Source organism: Mchenga conophoros, linkage group LG22, assembly GCF_057382185.1.
Source record: "Mchenga conophoros isolate Kocher_MC1m ecotype Shallow Benthic linkage group LG22, M_conophoros_male_GT1.1, whole genome shotgun sequence".
In the NCBI taxonomy this organism is placed as follows: Eukaryota; Metazoa; Chordata; class Actinopteri; order Cichliformes; family Cichlidae; genus Mchenga; species Mchenga conophoros.
The window spans coordinates 21451494-21476392 of NC_140546.1; the positions used below are offsets into that span (position 1 = coordinate 21451494).

General features: G+C 41.5%; 1 protein-coding gene across 2 annotated transcripts in view; it reads left to right on the plus strand.

Annotated features, from left to right (window-relative positions):
• ctnnal1 (catenin (cadherin-associated protein), alpha-like 1) overlaps positions 1–24899 on the plus strand; it is a 55616-nt gene that overhangs the window by 15671 nt on the left and 15046 nt on the right. For both annotated transcript variants that reach the window (XM_085261354.1, XM_085261355.1), the window contains exons 2-4: positions 15595–15784; positions 21424–21611; positions 23915–24034. In XM_085261354.1, coding sequence (XP_085117480.1) covers positions 15595–15784; positions 21424–21611; positions 23915–24034 — 498 coding nt within the window. The remainder of the gene's footprint in view (positions 1–15594; positions 15785–21423; positions 21612–23914; positions 24035–24899) is intronic.

Below are 24899 nucleotides of genomic sequence, written 5' to 3' on the forward strand. Positions count from 1 at the left end.
GCATAAAAACTCAGAACAAAGAAAAATGGCTACATTGACACTGTTTTTATTATTATTCTTTGAATCCTAATTTATGTCTATATGCAATATGTCTTTGATACAGCAGTTGCAACACATAGCACACACTCAGATGCACAAAAAAAAACAAAACAAAACACTGCTCTTAGTAAAGATAATGAGCTAAATGTTAACCAGCGTCGCTACCCGTAAAGAGAGATGATGTCCTAATTGCAAGTCTGTGGCACATATGATGGTGTGAATTTGTCCAAATGAAGCTGTAAGGAACTTTAATCTAAAATTACAGTTTTGTAAAGTCAGCAGTCTCACGAATCCCAAGCCTAGAATAGCTGCAGCTATGCGCGTGATGCTAACGATTTCCCAGACTTTATGCTAACTAACTGGTGGCTATAACTTCAGTGCTCTTAATTTTGATATGAAAATATTAAAACTTCTAGTTATTTTATCTATACAAACAGTTGATTTTCTTCTACTTATCCAGTTTAGGGTCAGCCCGTGACCACACCCTACATATGTTGGCAGGCTGTTGCAGAAAGACACCGAGCAATCTTTGGACTGTGGGAGGAAGCCAGAGTACCTGGAGTGAACCCATGCAAACACAGGGAGAATGTGCAAATCGAACTCTGCAGTAAATTCTAATGGCTCCACGTGCACAGCAGTAAAGCCAGCGCAAGGGGTCTTTTCATAACGTGTAGCTTTTTAAAATCATTATAAAGGGTTTCACTTTTCAGTGAGGCTGTGTGATTAGGGGGCAGGGATAGCTCAGTAGGTAGAGTGGTGGCTTCATGATCGGAAGGTTAGTGGTTTGATTCCCCTGAACAGCTACCCTGAGGTACCCCTGAGCAAGGTACCGTTCCTGCTCCCCGGGCGCCCAGTGGCTGCCCACTGCTTCACTTGAGTGAATGGGTTAAATGCAGAGAAGAATTTCCCCACTGGGATCAATAAAGTACACGTTATTATTATTAATAGCTGACAATAAATTTGCAGATTAAAAAAAATAAATACTATTATTGTGCTGCGACTGTAAAGGGTTTCAAAGCAAAACAAGGTCGTGAACCACAACAGCACTTTGTGTCATGGTCTAGTGCTCTACAAACCGAAGGGATCGATTCCCTTCTCTGCTCTCCTTCCCATCTTGGTTAACCTTGGATTGTGGTTAACAGAGCAAAAATTGATCCGCAGCTATGGTTTGTTTGTCTACCCCCCAGCAAGGACTACTGAATCAGAGGTCACTCTCCACACACTGCCTCATACACTCTATTCTCTAAACTTGCTCTTAATGGAAAAAGAGCAATATCTCTCAGAAAGTTTTCAGATAATGTAGAGTTTTTGGCTCCGTGCCTCCTCTCGGTCATATCTTTTGTGTTCCTGCCTTAGTTCTCTACCCTTTACCTTATTTACTGTATATCCTCTTCATTCTCCTTTCTATCTCTTCATCACAGCTGTCCATCTGTTTCTCTCCCAGGTTTATCATTCTCTCTTATCAGCTGCTGGTTCCTCTAGACTTCCTGCACCTCATATCAGCCGTACTGATTACACTGTAGCAGCGCTTTGCTTTCAATAGACTATGTGTTACTGTCAGTGCATGCACAAACAAACCAGAGCGGTGGGGTGGGGTTTCATTTCTCTCATAGCTATGTTTTCTACTTAGTTAAGTAGTTCATCTACTCAAATGTCAAGGAAGCACGTTAGCACTAAGCAGCTTAATAAAGGTGTAAAATGGTCATTGGTTTAATAACCTTTGATTTGGTTTGGTTTGTGGGGGGAAAAAAAATAAAATTGTCAACTCACAGACTGCCTGAACCTCAGAGTGACTCTGGAGAGCTCTGTGCTCAGCCCACTCAATGGGCCCCACTTAAGACTTGATAGATTTCCCATTATTTTTAGACTGCAGTGATGGAGTACCAGGTAGCACACACCCATTTCTGCTTTCCTCTGAGCTTCTTGCTTCCTGTGTGGAAGCACTGCCCAACAATGGCACACAAACACTAAGCCAGTCTGCTGCAAAGCCCCAGAGATAAATGCTTCTTCATGTGAAACAATCACAAAAATGTAATCTGGAAACCCCGGGCCATGCTTCCATCCCTCTATTTGGAAATCTGTCTCTAAGAGGTTTCAGAGCAGCTTTGAACACTTGAACCGTGGCAGAACACGGCGGATCGATGCCAAGCAATAATTCCAGGCAATAAGTGGGATTATATTTGTCGTTTATTTGACAGTGAATGGTCCCTTGGAAAATATGAGCTCAGTTTATTGGTTTGTCTACTGTGTGCCAGCCATGCAATCTATTCGGCTACTCTGCTTTCCTCTGCATATTCGCGGCCAGACAGATCTGATTAACTGTCACACTGATACAATGTGGACCCACTTGCTCTTCGTAATCATACCAGCTGCAAAATAAGACGAGAATCCAAAGATGTTTAATTCTAACATTTGATTTTTGCTTTGTTTAATTTTGGGAACATGATAGAATAATATCAAAGGGTGTGAAGAGTGTTGTGGTAGAAGGGACAGATGTGTTCAAGGTGGGGGTGGTATGACATCAGGGATCGGCTCTGAGACGCTTCTTGTTTGAAATGGTGATGGACAGGCTGACACATGAGGTCAGGCAGGAGTCTCATTGGACTATGATGTTTGCACACGGCATAGTGATCTGTAGTGAGGGCAGGGAGCTGGTAAAAGACAACCTGGAGTGCTGGAGGTATGCTCTGGAGAGAAGAGAAATGAAAGTCAGTAAAAGCAGGACAGAATGTATCTGTGTGCGTGTGCGTGCGTGTGCGTGCGTGTGTGAGTGTGTGTGTGTGTGAGAAAAAAGGCAGACAGGTAAAATTAAAAAAAGATGAATATGCAAAGAGCAGAGGTATTGAAGGTGACTGAGTTTAAATACCTGGGGTCAACCATCCAAAGCAACAGACAGTAGGTGGAGATAAGCGTCAGGGGGGATTTATGACAGAAGGATAGCAGCAGGAGTGAAAGGGATGATTTACTAGAGTGTAGTGAGACTGTTATGATGCGTGGTTTTAGGGAAGGATTTAGAAGGATTTTATCGGGAGTGACCAGAATGAACATCAGATAGACAGCTCAGGTTGAGAGGTTTGGAGTTAAAGCTAGAGAGGCAAGGCTGAGATGGTCTGGACATATGGACAGGAAGGATGGTGAAGATGGACCTGCCAGGCAGGAGGAAAACCTCAGAGATGATTTGTGGATGTAATGAAGGAGGACTTGCACAGGGTTGGTGTGACAGAGGAGGAGGGAGAGCGAGATGGAGGTAGGTGATTCGCCCAGGAGACCACTAAAGGGAACAGTTGAAAAAAGATGATTTATGGAACATCATAAATGTAGTTTTTGGGGGTTGTTTTTGAGGCAGAACCAAAAAAAAGTTTTAAAGAAATCTGTGTAGTCAGCATTAAAAATATTTTTGATTGATTCACCCCCTTGTTTAATTGCTTCAAGTTCTTTGTCCAGTTAAACATATTTGCATTTTTTTTATTGTATTCAAAGGGCTCCCTGCAGAGTCAGCTAATCTAGCCAAGGCTGAGTTCCTTTCACACACAAAAGCTGATGAAGCGCTTGCTGTTGTGCTCCGAAAAAAACAAGTTTAGTTTATAAAACACAATGTGCCAGAATACTGATTCAATTTCTAATGTATTTGTACCCCTTTGCTGTTCACATATGTTTCGCACATACAGTAAAGGGAAATGTTTTAATTAAGTTATTAAATGTCCTGTAAAGTACCATGTTTCCTCTTGCATGTTAAAGCCATCAGGCCTCATGGATATAAAAGCTGTGCGACTTTGGTGTTTTATTAGTTTGCTTTACATCGAGCCTACCCACACAGCTAAGACGACGCTGGAGAAAGTGTAGGTACAAGTCTGTCAATGTCTCTGAGTGCCCCAACAAGAGACTCGTCGTCAGCATGAAAAAAAAATTTCTGCAGAGATTGACAAATTTTATCACTGCTAAAAGTGCTTCCGTTAAGGAGCGAGTAAAATGTATGCATACTTATGCCAATAGGATATTTCAGTTCTCCTTTTTAATGCATTTGCAAACAGTTGCTGTGTCATTATGTAGAAGGGATGAAAAGAAGAAGAAATACTTTTGATAACCGATTGGAACATAAAAGTGCTATAATGCAGAACAACCATCATGTTAATCTTCACGAATGCTTATCCTAGAAAACAAATGCAATTTTGGTACATTTTGAAATGTAACATAGCAACCTAACATATGAGTGCGCCAGTCAGGAAGAAAAGGTTAGGAAACGAGATGAGCCGCCGCCTCGGGGCGTTCTGTACGGGGTGCTAACCCCCGCAGCACACGTATTCCTAGGCTACATCCCCCAAGTACACTGGGGGAGGAGGTGAACAGTTGAGACAGCCGAAGTGAGTTTGACCCAACAGTTACACTATGTTCAGATCACCCCTCTGCTCTCCTTGGTTGACCCCACTCGCTGACTTTCTCTTTGTCTCTCTCCATTTCTCTCTCCCTCCCTCTCTCTCCGTCTCCCTCCCACCGACTATCCACCGAATTACGTGAGCAAGAGGAATGAAAAGATGTATTGTGTTCTTTTGAATGCGAGCTGCGTGTGTTTGTGTTCGAGTAGCTGCCATCCTCTACCGCTATGCAGACATTGCGGCCTTAGCATGCTACAGTGGTCAGAGGAGAAAGGGATGTGTTTTAAGCACCATTGTATTTACCGCCCTTTTCATCATGTCATAAGTCCAGTGTTGCTTGCAGCGCACACAGAGGCTCCATTTCAACAGTCACACTTGTACACAAGTTATTTTACTCACTGAATCATGTGGAGAGTGGAAGTTAGCCCAGTGAAATTGCAACGTACACTCTGGTTACTGTATAGGTTTTGCATCAGAGTCCAAGTTGGCAAACTGCGTCCACTAAAACTACCATTTAGACAGCAATGTCGCTTTTTTCTTCTGTGCAGTCTTGAAATGGAGCCATCTGACTACTTTACAGTGATGATGAAGACACACCAGTCTTTAATTATCAAAAAAGGGTAAGAATTACCTCAAAAAACAAGAGATTTGAGAAGGTTAGATTTATTTTTCACAGCTGCTTTCTTTTAATGTGCAGACAATTATTTTATTTTTTTTTTTTTCTGGAAATCTGAACGGCGTGCGATGAGAAAAGGATTCAATGAACTGTTTATATTCATTTTGCAGTGATGGAAACTTATAGATGACATGAAAACTGCACTCTTAATTCAACTCCAGACCATTTTCACGATTTTTTTAAAAAAGATTTGTAACAAGAATATATCATATATTAGCACTTTTTTTTTCCCTGACAAAAAAAACCATAAAAGCCTGTGACAAACACACTTTGCAGACATGATACTCTATTGTCCTTCTTGAGCAGCTGCTTAAACGCAGTGGGATGCAGCTAGTTTTTATTCATCAGCGATAACCTTTCTCGCTGATGTTTGCTGTGGATTCAATCTGTCTGTCCACATATTCAAATGTCACCTCTCATTGCTAAGCGAGAGCTTGAAGGCCAAAGAGTGCCCTTTTCTCATACAACTCAGATGGGGTACAGTCTGATGAAAATCCAACCTCATTCAACTGCTACACTGTATTCTGTTCAGGTTGTCTTTACTGTCAAAGAGCCCTTCTTTCTGTTTGCCTGCCTCTGCATCTGCAAGCCTCATTACGCCCCCACTTCTCCCTGTCTACCTCCATCAGTGTCCCCGCATGCTTGTCTGTCTCATCAGCTTCATCTCTGTTGGCATACATGAGCGAGTGGGCTACGGTTCATGCCATGTTCTCGTCTTCTGACTCGTGACCTTCGTCACTCGCGTCTAGACTTTAATCAAACAAAGGAAAGTAACACAGTGAGTTACAGATTTAACAATTTCGACTGACAAACAAGAAAACACGACTGTGTAAAACAAAAAAACCCAGCTTATTAAAGCTCGCTTGAGCAATAATAACAGAATTATATAAAAATACACTGAGGGAGCCCTGGTATTCACCACAACAGGGAATGCTCAATTCAAAGCCAGTTTGACAGGTTGTCAGCTCAGTTCAGTATAAACACTGGAAGCAAGGGAACCAGCTACATTGGCTTTGTCCGAAAATAACAAAAATCTAGATACTGGAACCTTTTGAGGACAATTTGTGGAGGTGAGAATCTGTTCTTTTGCTAGAACCAGCAACTTCCCTTCGGCCTTTTCTGGTTTCTTGCCAACATAACAGTACAAGTACAAAAGTTCAGGAAGATGCAGTTATTTTACAAAATTTTGAACTGTTCCGTCAAAATGACCCGAGGCGCCAGGTGTAAAAAATCTTGATAAATACTATGGGCAGCAATCCAATACCAACATTTACCAACATTTACTGACTCTATAAAATTGTACTGTAATTATTATATCTTTAGTATGACATTTTATGGCTTACATTTGTCATTCGTGAGGGAATTGAAATTTTACCAGATGTTTTGGTATTCTGTTTGGCTCACTTCAGAGGCCGGTTTTAACACAGTCTGTTTCAGAAAATCTCATCTTTTCCTGTTGTTTCCTCAGTGCCATCTGGGAATCCCTGTGCTCCCACATCGATGGAGTGTAGGGATCCCTCTAGAGACACAGTCACGCTCACAGTCTTGTGCTTTCGGCCCGTGAAGTACATTTTGTGACAAGGGAGGCATCAGCGGGCATAAACTGAGGTTCTGGTCTGAAGGCTGCCGTCTCGGGCTTCGGGAGCTTTTAATGGGGCCACCAAATCGAAGTGATCTGAAGTTGGTCTCCGAAAAAGATTTCCAAGGTCATAAACCTGTAGCTTTCTGCGTGGCCTCTGCAAGTTCATTACAGCAAGCACAGCTGTGTGTGCTGATAAGACCTACTTTTTCTGTCACTTTGTTCTCCTCTGTTTCTGTAGCTGATCTTCCCCTACGCACTTACATGTTATAAAGAGTAATAATGCATATCTGTAAGTGACAGGTATATAGTATGCATCTCTACCAAATAACCATGGACGGAGAGACAGATGGATATTCCAGCCTCGATTCGAGGGCTTATTAACTTCTTTAAGCTGCAGTGTTCTTCCTCGCTTCTGTTACTTTTCCTTACAGTACAAGTGGTTTGGGCATGGTGCCAAAATAAGGCTTTAAAAACAGCATAAAGATTAAAATTTACACTCCTCAGGGTGTTATATAGCACAGACAGACTTGTGGTACAGTAGGTGTGATGGTTCCTGCAGGTGTGTGTGTGAGTGTGCTAAATGAAAATAGCTCTGCATATGCGGTCTAATTCCCAAAGAATGCATGACTAGTCGAGACTACATATGGATGTGGTTTAGCTCGGCTTTAATGCTAAATTGAACTGCAGCCTTGTGGTTGTAATTTAACAAAGTCCACCACAAAAAACTTCTGGTGCGAAAGGTGAATTTTGCTGCATTAGCTGACTCTGTAGCGCTTACTGTTGTATTTGTAGGCAGCTGTAAGGGATTAAATTTAGTGTTTTTATATCTTTGTTAGACGTGGGCATGACGCGTTAATGCAGAATATTCCTGTTAACTGGCCACTGGCCATTGTTTAGCAGTGTTTGTGTTTAGTAATGACCGGTGCTGTCCTGAACACTGTCCATATCCATATGGGCCACTTTCCCAGTCAGTGTGCGTGTGTGTGTGCTTAGTTTAATCACTTGTACATTGAAATCACAAGGGATGAATGTGCATATGCTGTCTAAGTAATGTGTTAATGCAGAGTAAGAGTAGGATGGTGCAGTTATGCACATGTACGGTGTACCCTTAAGGATGCAGCTTAAGCACTGCAAGCTGTTACTGTACTGTATGTACTGCAGCAGTGCAGCTCTAGGGACAGACTAAAATCACTTGCTGCACACAGAAGGAGTGTAAAGAAGAGAGGGATGGAGGTAGAAGGGGAGACGGAAGACTTCTAAAGTCACAGAGGAAGGAAGTGTGAAACAGAGGATGACTGTAGGTATTCATTGAGGAAGAAATAAAGACGAGGTAAAGAGCGATGTAGATGTGACATGTCCTTGACTTTATTCTTTTCTTCCCTTCACCTCTCCTCATCTATCTGCGTTCGCGCTACTTCCAACTCCCTTGTCTCTCTTTTCATCTCTTCATATATTAGAGTCTGGCAGTCAACCAGCGCAGCATCGAACTCCTGTCTGCTTGCGGCCAATTTGGAAGGAATTGCTCACCCATTAAAGCGCATGTTCACTGCGACTTTCATCCCTTTCCTCTTATGTGTTTTTCTTCCTTCTCTTCCTCTCTCTCGCTGTCCTGGGTGAACAACCAGCCCGTCTCTCCTTGCATCAATAAAGACCAAACTGAAACTTGGATTTTTCAAGGGTACCACTGCTCATATTCAAAGACGGGGAAAGCAGGGGGGGAAACAAAAATAGTGGAAAACACAAACACTTATGGCGTCCTTTTGGGTGCAGTACTCCTCGCAACAATGATTCCTTTGTGCTGTAATAGGCTGAAATGAGACCTGGAAGTGTTCTTTTTCCCATTTCACAGTGATCCATAGGCTGTAGAGTCTATTTAATGAGAGATACAATCTTAGGCGCACACAAACAGACGGCTGCCAAAGTTTTAACAGATGGAACGTATTTTTTTCTTTACATATCAACAAGGACAAACACAAAAAGACAGTCAGATTAAAGGAAAAAGCACAACAAAACTCATTTTCATCCATTCAGCAGCTAAATATGACCAAGATGTCAAAACTCTCTTTTTAGTTCTTTCCACCTCATCCGCTTCTCTTTTCACGAGCTGTCACCTCCTTCTTTTGTACCCAAAAAGGGAGGAAAAAAACATGCAGCAGTTCTCCAGCAAATCAAATACCTGTATCTGCAAATATGCATGCAAATGCTTACGGGGGCAAAAAAGGGGAAAAGAGCTCTGCTGTCACCACACATGGATGGGTATTTTTTCCCCCCACATAGTTCCATTAGCTGGATTTGTAGCTATTTCTGTCTAAACTCTAGAAAAAAGTCTCTTTGCTTCAGATAAATTCCCTTTATCGGGAGGGAAAGTGAAGCTTAGAAGCACAGATATAAATTAGATGAATAAGGAGACCAACACAACACTTGCCGAGCAAGCAATTATTGTAATAAATGTCAACAATGTGTGTTTAATAGGGCCCCATCAGGGCTGTAGGATCAGCTTGTTCATACTCACGTTTATCTTGCTGCCTTTGCTTTTATTAAATGACAAGATTGATGCAAATTTGCCATCGCAGAAGAGGCTCTGAATTGATCTGTTTTGAGTAAATTCGATTTCTCCTCCACAGCAACACCCATTTATCTAGACGTTCATACATCTAAATGAGAACAGAAAAAAAACAGGCAGAGAAAAAGAAAAGAATGACTCAGATAATGCCAAACTTTCACCTAGTACTGCCATTCAGTCAGTAGCCACGGGAAGCAGCCGCAAATGTTCCCAGCTTTTGTTACCCTCTGATTTATAGTCAGTCACTGTGTCCTTGAGGTGTTAGTCTAGATTTCCTGCTTACCAGTGGGTGGACTCTGTGTATTGTGTTGCTAAGTGTATGCTGTTATCATTTCTTTTATGACCTTGTAATTGCTATCGTAATTATTCACAAGAGAAGAGAGGTAAATGGTTTGGAATTAACTGGTTGCGAACCAGTGTTATTGTGAGAGGGGAAAACGTGTATACAGAACTCTGTGTGTACTGTACACACTGTATGTAAGAGAGTACCAAGGGTAAATGGACCACTTCAAATAGCAACATGTGCATTGCAGCCTGGCTCCACGCATTCATCAAGTCACATGGAAGATTAAGCTGTTTTTCCCCCACAGCAAAGCCTTCAGTATTCACGTCAGTAAAGCGCAAGGACTCAACTATTACAGGAGGGAGGATGTGCGGTTTTTTAATTTTGTTTTTTTAGGTTGCAGAGGTATTCAGTTATCCCCGTCCATAAACAGATCTGTCAGGGTTTTTGACTTTTTCATCTAGAGCAGGGCTGCCCAATCCCAGTCCTCGAGAGCTACTATCCTGCAGCTTTTAGATGCATCCCTACTCCAACACAGCTGAATCAAATGAATGGCTTGTTATCAGGCCTTTGCCAAACACGATGGCATGCTGAAGAGGTAATCAAACCATTTGATTCAGCTGTGTTGGAGTAGGGATGCATCTAAAAGCTGCAGGACGGTAGCTCTCGAGGACCGGGATTGGGCACCCCTGATCTAGAGCAACGTTTGTGCTCATTCATTGGATTTCATACTATGTAAATCTTCAGTGGGGTTTGGAGGCTTTGGGCCCGATGCTGCTTGGTTCAGTGCTCATTGGCATTCAGACACAGCGTGCGTGCGTGTCAGAGGAGTGAAGTGAAGAAGGCTGAACTTGTAAGAGAGTATTCAGGTGTGTAAAATACAGTCAAATCATAACCTTTGACCTCAAAATAGTTTTAATTCTTCAAATCAAGACATCAGAAAGTATTGCTCAGGTCTAGAGGTAATTTCTATAAATGGGCCTAAATATAAAGTCATATGAAGGTGAGATTTGGGATGCAAAAGTATCCACTGGATTTCCAGTAGCTATAAGTTAAAACACCTAAAAAAATGCCATTTAGTTTTTTCAAAAACCTGAAAATTTAATCTTTTTTAAAAATAAATGTAAAATGAACATGAACTCTCCTCCCTCTGTGTTTGTGTGTCAGAGGAACTTGACACAAACACAGAGGCCTCTCTTCTGCGATGGCACTGTATCAATATTATGCTTTCTCCACCCTGCTCTGTTCCTGTTTGCACAGCCCAGTAAACGTACCCACCTAGTAATCCCTAATGGAGGAAATCCAACTCTCCCTTTGTGATTCGCTGAGATCTTTTCGTCTCTATTTGTTTCTCAGAGACCCGCCGTGTTAAATTTGTTCGACTCTTTCAACCTCAGCTGCAGCTTTTTTGTTAACACAGGAAGCTGTACTGGAGGTGTCTTTCTGTGTCACTTTTAACCTTCTTTTTGTTTCACTCTGTCTGTTTCACACAGTTTCCCTCCGTCACTTTCTCTTCCTCACCTCTCACTTGAAAGTCTAGCTCCCTCCATTGTGCTCTCGCTGTGATCGGAAGCTTGTTTTTGGATTCGTGCCGTGTGTGTTCACGTCCCTTTCCTTGTACAAGTCTTTTAGGAAAAGCATGCGCACCGTGTTGTGCAGACATGCATGCACCCTGCTGAGTGAAACGCTTCAGTCATCAGAAATGCATTTTACATCACAAAAGCAACAATTAGGTCTGTTGTATAACATGAACTCCACTTAATATTGAACAACAGTCTCTTTATGACGTAGATGTGAATCATGTGTCACAGTGATCTAATATCTTCTGATAGGCTGCATAATGTCCAGCCAGACGGCACTGTTTTTTTTCGTTAGGAGTATCCCACTCTGTGTGGATGACTCAGTGAACACTAGGCTTGCAGGAAGAGAGCCTCTTGTACTAAGGCAATATATAAAGTGACGAGTGACAGACTAAAAGAAGGGCTTTAAGAGCGCTTCAGGGTCATGATCTTGCTTGAAAACAATAGTGTGTCATCGGATGGAGAATGAGGGGAAAAATTGTGACAAGTGAAAGAGGGGTACGTGTAGAGAAAAACAACAGAGAATCAAGGCACAGATGATTTATTTCAGCCTTGTAGCTGCCAGTACAGCTTATCATGTGAAACCAATAGTGTACCGTATTTCCCGGACTACAAAGCGCACCTGAATATTAGCCGCACAAGCTAAAATCAGGGGAAAATCCTGTTTTGTACATACATTAGCCGCACCTGACCAAAAGCCGCAGGTGTTTCAATGTTGACTTATCATATGTAAGAGAATATGCACAAAGGGAATTGTCAGGAAAGAGATGGCTGTTTGGAGACACACCCCTTTTATTAATATTTTGAAAAACAAGTTATGGGTACATATTTGCACATGTGCTGTGCTTCATAAATGAGTAACAAATGTAGTACATAACAGTAACCTACAGCACACCAGAAAAATAGATTCGGACTACCTTTTAGGCTCAGGTGCAGTGACACGGCTTTAACAAGAAGAAAAGTCAGTCATTCACCACCATCTTCCTGCGCACTAAAACCACCAAAGTCCTCTTCTCCAGTGTCGGAAACGAACAGGCTCAGGATGGCTTCGTCATCCACTCTCAGCTTCTTTCCTTCGTTGTCACTTTCAAAACCAAAGAAATCCTCGTTGTCAGTGTCAGAGTCGAACACCCTCTGAAGGGCCGTGGCGGTGTCCTCCTCTTCATCATGCAGCAGTCCAGCCCTTCGAAATCCGTTGGTGATCGTGGATGTTTTCACACTTTTCCACGCTGTCAGAATCCACTGGTGGTGTTGAGCATAACTTGCTTTTCGCAAGTTTATCGCCGCTGGTCATCCACGACTCCCGCTGAACGCATAGCGCTACTTTGAAGTTTGTTTTTCGCGCTACTTGTACGGCACTATGTTGCCTGGCGGATGGACATGTGACCAACATACCACTCTTGAACCCCGATCCTTCCGCCAGGCAACGTGGTGCCGTACAACAGCAGAACAAACAAAACAAATCGTCTTACGATATCACAAAAATCATGGACAATCCATAGAAAAGCCGCACCTGACTAAAAGCCGCAGGGTTCAAAGCTTGTGCAAAAAGTAGCGGCTTATAGCCCGACAATTACGGTATATATATTCAGAGACCACTTTATTAGTACTGGGTTGGACCCTTCAGAACTGCTTTAATTCCTTATTGTATAGCTTCAACAAGGTAGTGGAAGCAGTCCTCAGAGATTTTGGCCTGTGTGTATATAGGTGATAGCATCACACAGTTGCTGCAGATTCATCGGTTGCACATCCATGATATGAATCTCCTGTTCCAACAAAATCTCAAAGATGATCTTTTGGATTGAGATGCAGTATTATCCTGCTGGAAGCAACCATCAGAAGGTGGGCACACTGTGATTATAAAGAGATGGACATGTTCAGCACAATACTCAGGTAGGGTCTGATGCCCAAACAATGTTCAGCTGGTTCCAAGGGTGCCAAAGTGTGCCAAGAAAATGTGATCCGCACCATTACGCTTGTATCAGCCTGAACCGTTGATACAAGACAGGATGGATTCATGCTTTCATGTTGTTTATGCCAAAATTCTCACTTTTCCATTTGAATGTTGAGATTCATCAGACCAGACAACATTTTTTCAATCCTCTAATATCCAGTTTTGGGCTGTGTGAATTGTAGTCTCAATCTCCAGCTGCTGTAGCCCATCTGCTTCAAAGTTTGACATGCTGTACATTCAGAGGTCCTCTGCCTTGGTTGTAATGAGTAGTTATTTGAGTCAGTGTTGCTTTCTTACCATGTCTACCTGCCTAAATACAAGTTGCTGCCTTGAGATTGGCTGATTAGATTTGCATTATTGAGCCAGTGTAGCTAATTAAGTGTCTGGTGAATGTTTACGTCTAAATTTTTGACATTGTCAGAACTGCAAATTTATGTCATCTGCTCTTTCTGTTGATATAAGTTATTATCATTACAATGGAGGGACAAGAAACCACCTTTTATACCTTCCAGTATAACTCTGTTGAACAAATCCAGGTGGTGTGTGTTTTGCTTGTATATTGTGGTGCTTAAACTAACTACTCAACTTTGTGGCCTTGTTGGATGTGCTGTTTGGCTCATAAAGCTGGTTGTAGGTTTACAAAGGAGCGCTTCAAGCTGCTGACTGCCCACCCTGCGGTGGGGCAGGTAGAAGAAAATCCTTGCTTAAGATTATGTGGTGGAAATGTAATCGTGATAATTATTATCAAGGTACTTCGTCTTCAAGTAAAATATATTTTTAGTATTTTCTACGAGCAAACAAAAGACTTCCAAGTCATCATGAGGGTCTGAGAAACACTAAGTCTGAATGAAATACCGGACATGTTCTACCTCGGCTTCTACCTTTGTGTAACCCACAGAGGACACTAAAATGAAAGGATAACCCCCAAATGTGTTGGAGTGCAAAAGGGTCAAAGTAACACAAATCACTGAACAGTAAACAGCACTCAAAGGGGGGAAAAAAGGACAAACACACATGCATCCTTGTCCTATTTTTTGTTGTAAGGAAATGATGAGAGGTTGTGTACAGTGTGCACAAACGAAAATAAAACATTAAAATTGTCTTTACAGGCAATTTTCTTGTAGAATTCTTTGTTTTATCTTCCTGGTGCTGAAGTTAATCAAATCTAAATTGACATTGGGTGAATCGGCACCGAAGTGAACACCAATAAAATCTTAAAATAAGACGGCAAAATAAATTACAAGTTACATGGCAAAAATGTTCCACGCAATGTTTCAAAGAGTGTCTCTTCAAGAGAAAGGGCTCCATTGTCCCACTCCATTGAAATAGACTGCCAAAGCACAGTTTAATCTACACAGATACTTAGATTTTACAGTAAGGCTGAGTTTTTCTGTATAAGTCTTGCACAGAAATGTATAGTTTCTTTGTCATGCAGATAAATATTTGTAAATTTGTGAAGTACATAAGTATTTTTTTCAATGGTTTAGGTTATGAACGTTCTAGATATGTGTTTTGTGCAGAAAAAGCTGCATGAAACATATTTTAAAATGATTTGCAATGTATACAAAAAAAAGATGAACTGAATGTTGGAAAATCTGAGCAAACATTAAAGAATCCTGCACAGAATGAGATGGCGCTGGTCGTTGACAGTCACACCGAATGCATTTCACACCTTACATTACAAATGTACGAGTAAGAAAGTAACAGTTTTCCTGATGACACACTTGTGGGGTTTTTTTATGTTTTTTTTTTAAATTTCTTTTTATTAAAAGAAACAGCTTTTCAAGACATCTGATATTTAAATGTGTTATAGTCGTTTAAATCTATCAGGTCACATTTCAAAGGGTCTCATTCAGAATCTTTTGGCAGAGGAAAATCCACAACCTGCTGCGTAACATTCCTGTGTCAGGATGCTGTTTGTTCAGCCATCTGAACTCAGCAGAGGCAGCATAGGTTCTGCAGCCCCTCAAAGACTTTACCACAAAAGCCCCCCCACCCCTACTTGGACCACCTACAGCCATAGACCAATTAAAATCACCACCCGCCATTTCCTGACCCAAATGGTTTGGCACACACACGTGCCCCTCATTCGTAGCCACATACTCAAAGTGATGATGATAGTAACAACTGGAGAGAATAGAAGCGATCAATAAATAATGGATGCTAATTGGTCCAGCTCATTTATTATTAATATTCTCAATTACCACTAAAGGGCCCACCTGACTTGTCTCTGTGCACGCGTTTCTGTGTATAGGTCACAGAAGATGTGCGTAAACATGAGCAAACTGGTGTTTGTAACTGGTCTTCTATCGTACTGGGTGCATGTCCCACAGACACATATGGCAGATGCTATATATTGTTTATAGAAGATGGTGTATGCTATAGGATAAACTATATTACAGCCTCAAAAACTGGCCCGTTGCTCAAAGACTCACCCCCTCCTCACTGTTTTTTAAACAAAAGCACGAGAATTACAGCCGAATCTGTTTTCTAACAAGGCTGTCCTGCTTTCCTGTTTTTTCCTTTCTCCACTCGTTCCTGCAGATCACCACTCTGATCAACCACAAAGACAAGCCAAAGAAGTCAGAGCGCACCCTGGCAGCTATACACAGGGTGGGCCAGGCGGTGAGTGTAGCAGTGGGGCGTTTTGTAGCAGTTGGGGAGGCCATCGCCGCAGAGAACCAGGAGCTGAAGGATGAGATGGGTCAAGCCTGCTTCGAAGCTCGCAGAGCAGGTGAGCATCTTTGGTTGGGCCTCGTTCTTACTTGACATTTTTACTGAACTGCTGCACATAAACGTAGCACATAGTGGAGTGTTTGTTTTCTAGCTTTCACTCCTTTTTATGTGTTTGATGTATAAAGTAAGTGTTGTTGGGTTGTTTTTTTTTTATCGTAAAGGCTTCTTCGTGATGGATCCTTTATTTTCCTGTAGTAAACTTGGTCATTTCTTTATGATGCTCTGTTTTTTCCACTGAGGGTGTATTGACCTGGTTATCCAATAAGCTGCAGGCTTCTCATCAGTGTTTTGTTAAGACAACCAACGGCAGTTTCATAAAGCATCGAGCATCACATTCAGGCTTCAGTCTTATCAAATTTTATCAAATTTCGATTAGTCTGAACAGCCTGGCTGTCAAACAGTATTACACCAGAGGACCTCCAGAGTGCTCTAAACACATTGCCGTTATTAGGTTGGAAGTAAAATATGAAAAAGTGCTGCTGCACCCAAGGGTGCTGTGTAGAGTGACGGAATTAATGTGTGTATGTGGGCTTGGGAAGCACTGCATAATGGATTCTGATAGAAGGAAATAGGAGACTTTATGCAGCAGGCTGTTGGTGAGATTAAAAGGGTTGTAGTTCCCCTAATATTCAGCACCTCAAACAGAAATTGATAGTTTCTTTGTTATGCAGATACATATTTATAACCTGTTTGAAGAACCAATCATATTTTCCCATCGATTTATATTAATTGACCTTTTCTGTGTTGATTTCTCTCCACGGCTGCATCTCTAAAGAGAGATTCTCTACTAACATCTCTACATTTGTAAAGATCTAAGTGTTCTGTAAATATTCTTCCCAAAAGCTATATCGATGTGGATAATCCTGGTGTCCTTGGAAGTTTAATTATTATGGATGAAACATTCTATGTAATGTGTCTTATGTTAAGGCACAGACATACAAACATACACTACAATCATTATATTAAGATTAGTGGTATTAGTAGTAGTAGCAATACTACAGATTATATCATATTGGATACCCTAATGGGATTTTTCTGATAAAGTTATTATGCTGAACATTTCAGGGTTTCAGCCCAAGTTCTAAAACATGCTCATGAGGTCCTGGAGTTGAGTTGAGCATTTAATAGTTGCCCTCTCTCCCGGGATGCAGTGCAAACCATTTCTTCATAACCCTGAGCAGATCGGAGCAGATTTGTTTGGATGTTTTCGGCAAATTTCATATGCATGCTATTTAAACCTGCTTTAACCTCCATCTCATTATTGAGATGGAGGTTGGAGACTATAGCACATGGTCAATATTTTGTTACCGCCCCAGCTTGTAATCTCTTTGCCATTTAAAGTATTGGCTTTGAAAAGAGGATCGAAGTTTGCGACCACTCGCAGCCAGGCGCAGCTAGTCTGTTATCAGTCTGGTATTAGTTTGGGTTGTGTTACATGCAGTCGGTTTTCTATAATACAGCAGTTTACGGTGATAAATCAGCACAAACTGTAAGTCTGGTAGCATCTTTTGAAAATCTGTTGCTGTCTACATACACAGAAATTCACATTAATTACTTACATTCAGAGTCCAGTTTGATTCTCATACATCTGAAACAGAAATTCCTCCAGAAATAGTGACATAGTTGCTGACTTACGCAATCGGCAACTATTGTTTTATGTAGGAATATACCAAGAAAAAGTTGATTTGAGTCTCCTGTAGTAAGGAGACGGGTTGCAGACGAGTCGTGTTCCTCAGCTCAGACTGATTGCAACGTGTTGGCAATTAAATGGCATTTGTTTGTAAACCTTCACCAGTCTGTCTGACAGACAGTTGTTTGAAGACAGGTTACCACCCACCAGGAAACCCCTCATTTTTTTTCCATCCATCCGTCCTCTTCTGCTTATGTTTATCAGGGTCGGGGGCTATCCCAGCTATCATAGGGCAAAAGGCAAGGTACACCCTGGACAGGCTGCCAGTCTCATTTTCATTTATTAATTTTTTTCTTCCTGCTCATTGCAAGGCTACGGTCTTTTTATTTATTTCTTTATGACTAAGCTAGAAATGCATAACATATCTGTTGACACTGAAACCTGTACCTGGGGTTTGATGAGAGATGCTAGGAGGAGGTCAAAAAAGTAGCCACCAGTGTTAAAAGACAAGAAAGAGCGAACTGTTAGCTCTAACTGAAGATGGAAAAGACAAGGTGATGTTTTTGTGAGAGATTTGCTTTTCCCACTGTTTTTAGCACTTCCCTTTGTATTGCCTTTTTAAGATCCTGTCTAAAAATATAGACTCTCTGGCTTCCTGTCAGTCCAAATGTTCTCACAACCCTTAGTTTAGATAGTTGTTATCACTTGCAAGTGTAACTTTTCTTCATCTCTGCCAACTCTTGCAATCTTATCAGACAAAACAAGGACCTCATTTAGCCTTCTACAGAGCAAACCGGAAACAATATCGCAGCGGATAAGAATTTAGCCTCAACACCGTGATAATAGGTTTATGTTGTGGGAACCAGCTTGTGTAGCTTTAATCCTCTCACAGTGCTGATTTGTAAAGACTGCTAAAACTCAAACAAAGAGAGCGCTGGTGGGAGGAGGAGAATAGACTGATGAGAAAGTGTGTGTGTTTGTGAAGCTGTGTGCGCTGAGGTAAAACCAAGTAAAGTGTATGTGTGCACCTGTGTGTGCGTGTGTGTTGCTTGCCCACTGTGACTAATTTATTCCAGTTCTTGCTTTCCTCTCAGGGAGGTGTTTTCACAGTTTTCCCTCATACTTATACTGACAGTCGGTACAATTGTTCCCTGATTTAAAAAAAAAACTTTCCCCCCCTTTTTTTTCCTAGTCTCTGACTATTTAAAAAAATAAAATAAAATAATGGAGGCGTCTTGAGGGATGATAAAAAAGGTCTTTTCTCTTAGATTTTGTTAAAGTCTCTGGGAGAAAGCAGGGCTAGTTAGTGAAGGATTGACATTTCTCTAATACCTAGCCGCAGGCAGAGTTTAATCAGGCAGGCTTCAGCCTTGTGTGCGCTGTAATGAATGAAATAAAAGCAGGCTGAAAGCACTAGTTTAATTAGATGCTACCCATCATCGGCGCGTCGCAGGGATCCAATGAGGCAGGTCAGTGAAGGCAATCTGTGCTGGATCTCTGTCTCTGTCAGTTTCACTCAGTTTCTTAGTGTCATTCTCACATTTCCCGGATTTCTGCCTTTCCCTTTCTTCCCAAGATGTCAAAGAAGGGTAGATGGGATCAGGATGAGAATGAATTTGCGTAAAGTAAACTATCAAAATGTTTTATCTAAGTAGCATATGACATATGAATGACACAGAAACACGGCTACAGCAATGTTGGCACCTATACACTCTCTGGCTTCCTGTCAGATGTCAGATTCCAAATGTTCTCACAACCCTTAGTTTAGATAGTTGTTATCACTTGCACTAGCCTGCACTACACACAGTACAACTGAGGTGGTGGGGTACATATTAATTTTGTAAGTTGTTATGTAGTTGAAAGTGAGATTATATAAGATTCTAAGTGTAATGTGCCTGATCCAGGCAATATACCAGCATACAACAGACTACACCGTCTGGTTTTCACTTATCAATAAAGAGTCGATGATTCAGGGAAAAAAAGCAGAATTCATTCACACGGCACACAACTTTTTGTGTTGGGCAAAACTGCTTTGTACATGAACAGATAGATTTGACACGTAAAGGCTCAGTAGGATAGGTTTGATTTCAACTCAAGATTATGAAAATCTGTGCCGGGCACAATTTATATTCTGCTAATGGAGAGGCGAGAGTTGGATCAGGCCTCTGTTATCTACCCTGGTCGTGGTCACGGGGGGGTTGTGCAGCATTCTTTGTGAGGCGGGCCTCAAATGTTTTAACTGGTTAGCAGAGCTGGCACTGAAAAGCAGCCTGTCGGATGCAATCAGTTCCTCACTGCAGCTTCTTTTAAAGGACCAGCCAAACATAATGGACAGCTAAGCTGCAGCACTTGCTAGCGACCTATCCCCTTCCCTTTCCTTTCTGAACTCTGAACTCTTGCTGGGATTTCTTAACTCTGTACATTTTCCTCTTGATAGAGGATATTTTGGTAATGGGTTTTCAGCCTGCTCTGTATAACTCTACATTCTTCCCTTTTGGGGGTAGTTCTAGTGCACAGTCTGTTCCAAAGTGTGCCCATTCGGAACTGGCTGATTGCTTGACCTCTGGTATAGCTGCTCGCAGCTTTCTCATAAGCACAGACCAACCGCCCAGCCGAAGAGAAACACTGCTGTGAGTCCTTTTTGTGTTGTTAGCCATATCTGTCTAAATAGTTGTCTGATCATCTAAAGGAGCCGGCAATGTGGTGTGTGATGCCGGCAATCTTTTAACCATTGTGCAACTGTAATAAAGTTGGGTACAACATCAGGTCCGTTGTATGTGGTCTATAAAGATAATAACACTTACTGAACCATAGGCTGGAATAAAGTCAGTTTCTCAGTTGTTTCCTTCATTTATTAGTGACATGAGCAATTATTATTTTCTGGTTGGGGGGTGGGGTGGGGGGTTGGAGCATTATGTATTAGTATTATCTGAACTAACTACTTTTTTTAACTCTTAAAACAAGTCACATTGGAAGCATACCAGTAAGTTGGGGGCTGTGTTGTAATAGCAGACATGCTAATGTGCTAAGTTCCAGTCTGTCCAAGACTTTACTGCCAGAGGTGAAGAGTGACACACTGGAGCAACATAACAGTGTCATAACTAACAGGCCATGATCAATTGACTGGCCATCCGTCCAATTTCTTCCTCCTATCTGGGTCCAGATCTCAGTGACAGAAGGCAACAGAAAAATAGCCCTAGAGGTGTTTCTTCCTGCCACATCCTGCAAATCCTTCTCAGTACTTCCAGGCCAGATGGGATATGTAAACCCTGCAGCATGTTCTGTGCCTGACTCCACAAATAGGATAAGATCCTTTTTGGATAGCCTGACACAAAGTCAGAAAGTGTTCAGGGCCAACCAAGTTTCCATGGCCTCTTCAAAGTGAGCTTTTGGGCCGTGTGACTTGACCTTTCACTGCCTAATCTGATTTTTCAGTTTTTATAAACAGAGTTAAAAAGTCCAAAAAATGTCCCTGCTGGATATAGCCCAACTAGAACTGGACTTCTTACATAACATAAACACATTAAAAGCATTTAAAAAGCAGAGTTGTACCGAGCACAACTTTTTTTTTTTTCTTCTTTCCCCCCCCTGCTTCTCGGCCAATAGATCATTTCAAAATAACCTGTTTTCTTTTTGTTTCCAGCTCACGTATTTGGCGAGGTGTAGAAACAACCCCCCTCTAAAACAGATGGTGGATAGCAAAAAGAACCTCTGTTGGTATAATTACAATATACACAAGCTTATAAAGAACTGATGTCAAAAAAAACAAACTATATTTAATTTTCATGTGTGAAGCTGTGTTTGATCTCAGAGATTAAGTTTAGTGAAACTACTTTTATTTTAACATACAATTAGGCTTTTTTTGGATGAGAATAAAAAAGAACACTCATAACCGTTAATATAGCATTCATCTTTATCTGCAGGTGAAGTAATGTCAAACAGTGTATCATCTCAGATGGTTTAAAGTTCTACCATTGTGGCTTGATGACCCACGCTGTCCCTCACAGGTGATGCCATAGCCCAGCTGACAGATGTTGGCTCGGCCTTGCCGTCCCAGTTGGATGGACGTGTCACAGTGTTCAGTGATAGGACAGCGATGGTGAAGGCTGCTCGATTGCTCCTCTCTTCTGTCACCAAAGTCCTGGTGCTGGCCGACCGCATCGTCATCAAACAGATAATCACATCACGCAACAAGGTGAGTCATAACGGACGTGAGCCATAGCCATATAACCACATGAATGGGTTCGCTTGCTTTGTTTATCTTCTACACGTTTTGGTCCACACAGAAATACACACACATGCACGTGCGCACGCGCACACACTAGCAAACTCCATCCTGAGTCCTTTATGTCCTAACAGATAAGCACTGGCTCTCTGAAGAAGTGCTCTGGAGGTAATTGAAGGGAAACAGCACATTTAGCAACCACATAAAAACGCAGAACCAGAGACTCTCTCTCTCTGTCGTACCTGGCTATGCTCTTAGCCAGACAATGTGATACAGATGTAGCTCTGTAGAATGAGTCAAGAATGGAAATGGGCCCTAATCATGACTGGTTAGCCTCGTTTCGACAGACAGTCGACAGCCCCCTGCTCTCCATTATTGGCAAACGCAATTATACCTCTTCCTCCTCTTTGCATGGCATGGATAAAAGCTGCTTATGCTCGGTATGCTAGCATGGCCTCATTGGCTAGCATAAATGTAATGCAAATCAATGTAAAAAAGATACTGCTAATACACTTCTATCACATTGAACTGTCAATGCAACAAACGGCAGGATGAGGTTGACAGAAATAAAAGCATATATTTACTCTAGTATGGCAAATCATGTTTTTAGTCTCCCTACTAATATTCTCATCAACATAGACAGTATAAAAGATGAATGTCGCTGCCATGAATTTTTTTTTTTTACCGTTTTCTGAAGCACAGAGATCATTTTAAATGTTGCCAATTTGGTTTCAAAAACCCGACTGCGGCAAGGAGTGTGAAATAGCTTGCTCATTGGCTAACTGGGAATCACTTGTCAATAGCCAATGAGCTTACCATGGATAATCTTCCGGTATCCACTGACTAAGATTTGAAAATAGACTTAATTTTTTGTTCAATATGACCCAAAATGAGTGACTGGGTCCACAAAGTCACGAGGAACTTTCTAACAGAGGTCATGTCAAGGCATTCTTTCCCTCAAACTTCAATTCAGGTTTCTCGTATGATGTCTTGCACTCATTGCTCAATTGTTGGCCATTGCGTATGATACCACCAGTTGTTATGGGAAACATTTTTATTCTCCAACTGGTAATTATTGGCATTGCTGGCAGTGGATCCTGAAGGTTTGTGACTATTGCTGGATGAAATTGGTTGAAAAGAAAGTGCTACACCAAAGACATCCTAGTGACTGCTTTGGTTGCTACCAGATTGCCGTGGTTTCCTGTAGTTTTTTCGTGTTTGTCTGCAAGTGGGACACGCATCGGAAATGGAGAGGTTTCATCTTCAAAAATAAAAGTTGCACCTTTTTAACCATGAAGTTTCACTGCAGCTCAGAGGGTAGCTGGACAGTGTTTGTAGAGAAGTCCATTTCTTCCACATCAATATGCTAGCAACCAAAGTTATTTGCTAACTGACTGGGGACTTCTTATTTTTCCTTACAGGCAGGTCCTAGCCAACCTGCATGACTCCGACTTTGGCACTCATTTTCCACACGACTGCCTCAGCAACCATTCACCAACTATTCGGGGAATATTTGTTTTTTCTTCACAACTGGTGTTAATTTTGACAGCTGTTTTTGGTTTTGCTTTAGCTTTAGTCTTTTGACTAAAATTACATTTAGGTTTAGTCATAATTTAAGCCTCCGAATTCTATTTATTTTTAGTTTTGTGTTTTTACCGTGAGAGTTGCTCCACATGGTGGGTGACAAACAAGGAGCTTGGCTCCTTCGCACCCTGTTTGTCAACAGCAGATTAAATGTGTGCGTCTGACCTTACTGCACGAAGGGGATTACATCTGATTAGATCACCTTCAATCCAAACTTAGTTCTGATTGGAAATTGTCTTTTCAGAACATTTTCATCTTGTTTTTATTCATTGATGAAAGTGTCAGGACACTTCAACATTGCGTCTGAGCTCGTGCATTTGTTTTTATTAAGTGATCGTCTTGTTTTTTCATAAAAAGTGGTCGTGGATGAAAATTATTGCTTGACGTAATAAACACTGTTCACAACTGGTGGTTGCCAAATGATTGCAGACCTGCCTCTCGGCCTTTTGACCGAGTCCTTATTTACTTGATCCTAAACTGTCACCCATGATTGTCATGCGTTCAGAGTGTGACATGTGTTTGTAAAACCGGTCACCATTCGGTGGCCTTCAAGTAGAATCCAGGTTTAAAGCACTTCCACAGTGGCTTCATCTTTCTAACCCAAAAGCAACGACCAGGTTTTATACTGCCTATGATACCAAACTATGTGGCCATTTCCAGTGCTACTCTGATGTTCTTCCTGCTTTCAGGTTCTGGTAACGCTCGATCATCTGGAAAGAGTCAGCACCTTCCAGGAATTTGTTCAGATTTTCAGCCAGTTTGGCAACGAGATGGTGGAGTTTGCTCACCTGACGGGAGACAGACAGAATGTGAGTGGCATCTTAAGAAACACAATCTGGTTCTTTTTGCTTGAAGAGGATAAAAATCCTCAGTTTACTTAAAAAAAAAAAAATCCCTCATTAAATGAAAACGCTTGCAAATTTGTATCCGAAGTCTTTTCAATTCTGCAACACTGAAAAACATGTTTGTTTATTCATATCGGCCTAATCTTGCAAACATTGATTTCGTAAACGTGATTTTCTGAATGTGAAAGCAGGCGATGAAATTGCACTTTAAAACCTCATGTACCTACACTGTGAATGTGCCGGCAAACTCAGAACAAATCAATAACACACGTGTCAAATATTTACACTCCCCAGCAAATCAAACAATTACAGAGTAACAAGGCTTCCTCTGGTTTCTTTTGTTTCCATCAAGTTTCTTCATCTCTTTCAGTGTCTATTTATTCTCCCAACCAATGTCTCAATCCATAAAAGAAATGCACTGGTCAGTTATGACTCACATCTCTCAAATACAGTTTGCAACACGAGTCTGAGCTGTGCTTTTAGCAGTCCTTTCTCTTTGCAGTTTATCAGCTATCCAAATTTGCAAGACAAAACTTTTGCTCAAAGCTTCAAAAACAGTCCAACTTCAGGCAGCTAACTTTGTACTGTCAGAGAGTGCTAATCCTATTTTGATCCATACATCCAGCCTCTGCAGATAAAGCGCTTTGCCTGCAGAAGTTGATGCAAAGTGCAACGGCTGCGATATCTCTACAGGGAGGGGAGGATCGACCATCCCTCTTTCTGAATTTCATCAGGTCTCGTGTTTTGACACACACGTCACGTCTCTCTCCAACGCTCCTCGTTGCTGTTAATGCTCTCTCCCCTCATTTGCCACCCTGTTTTGTGTGTG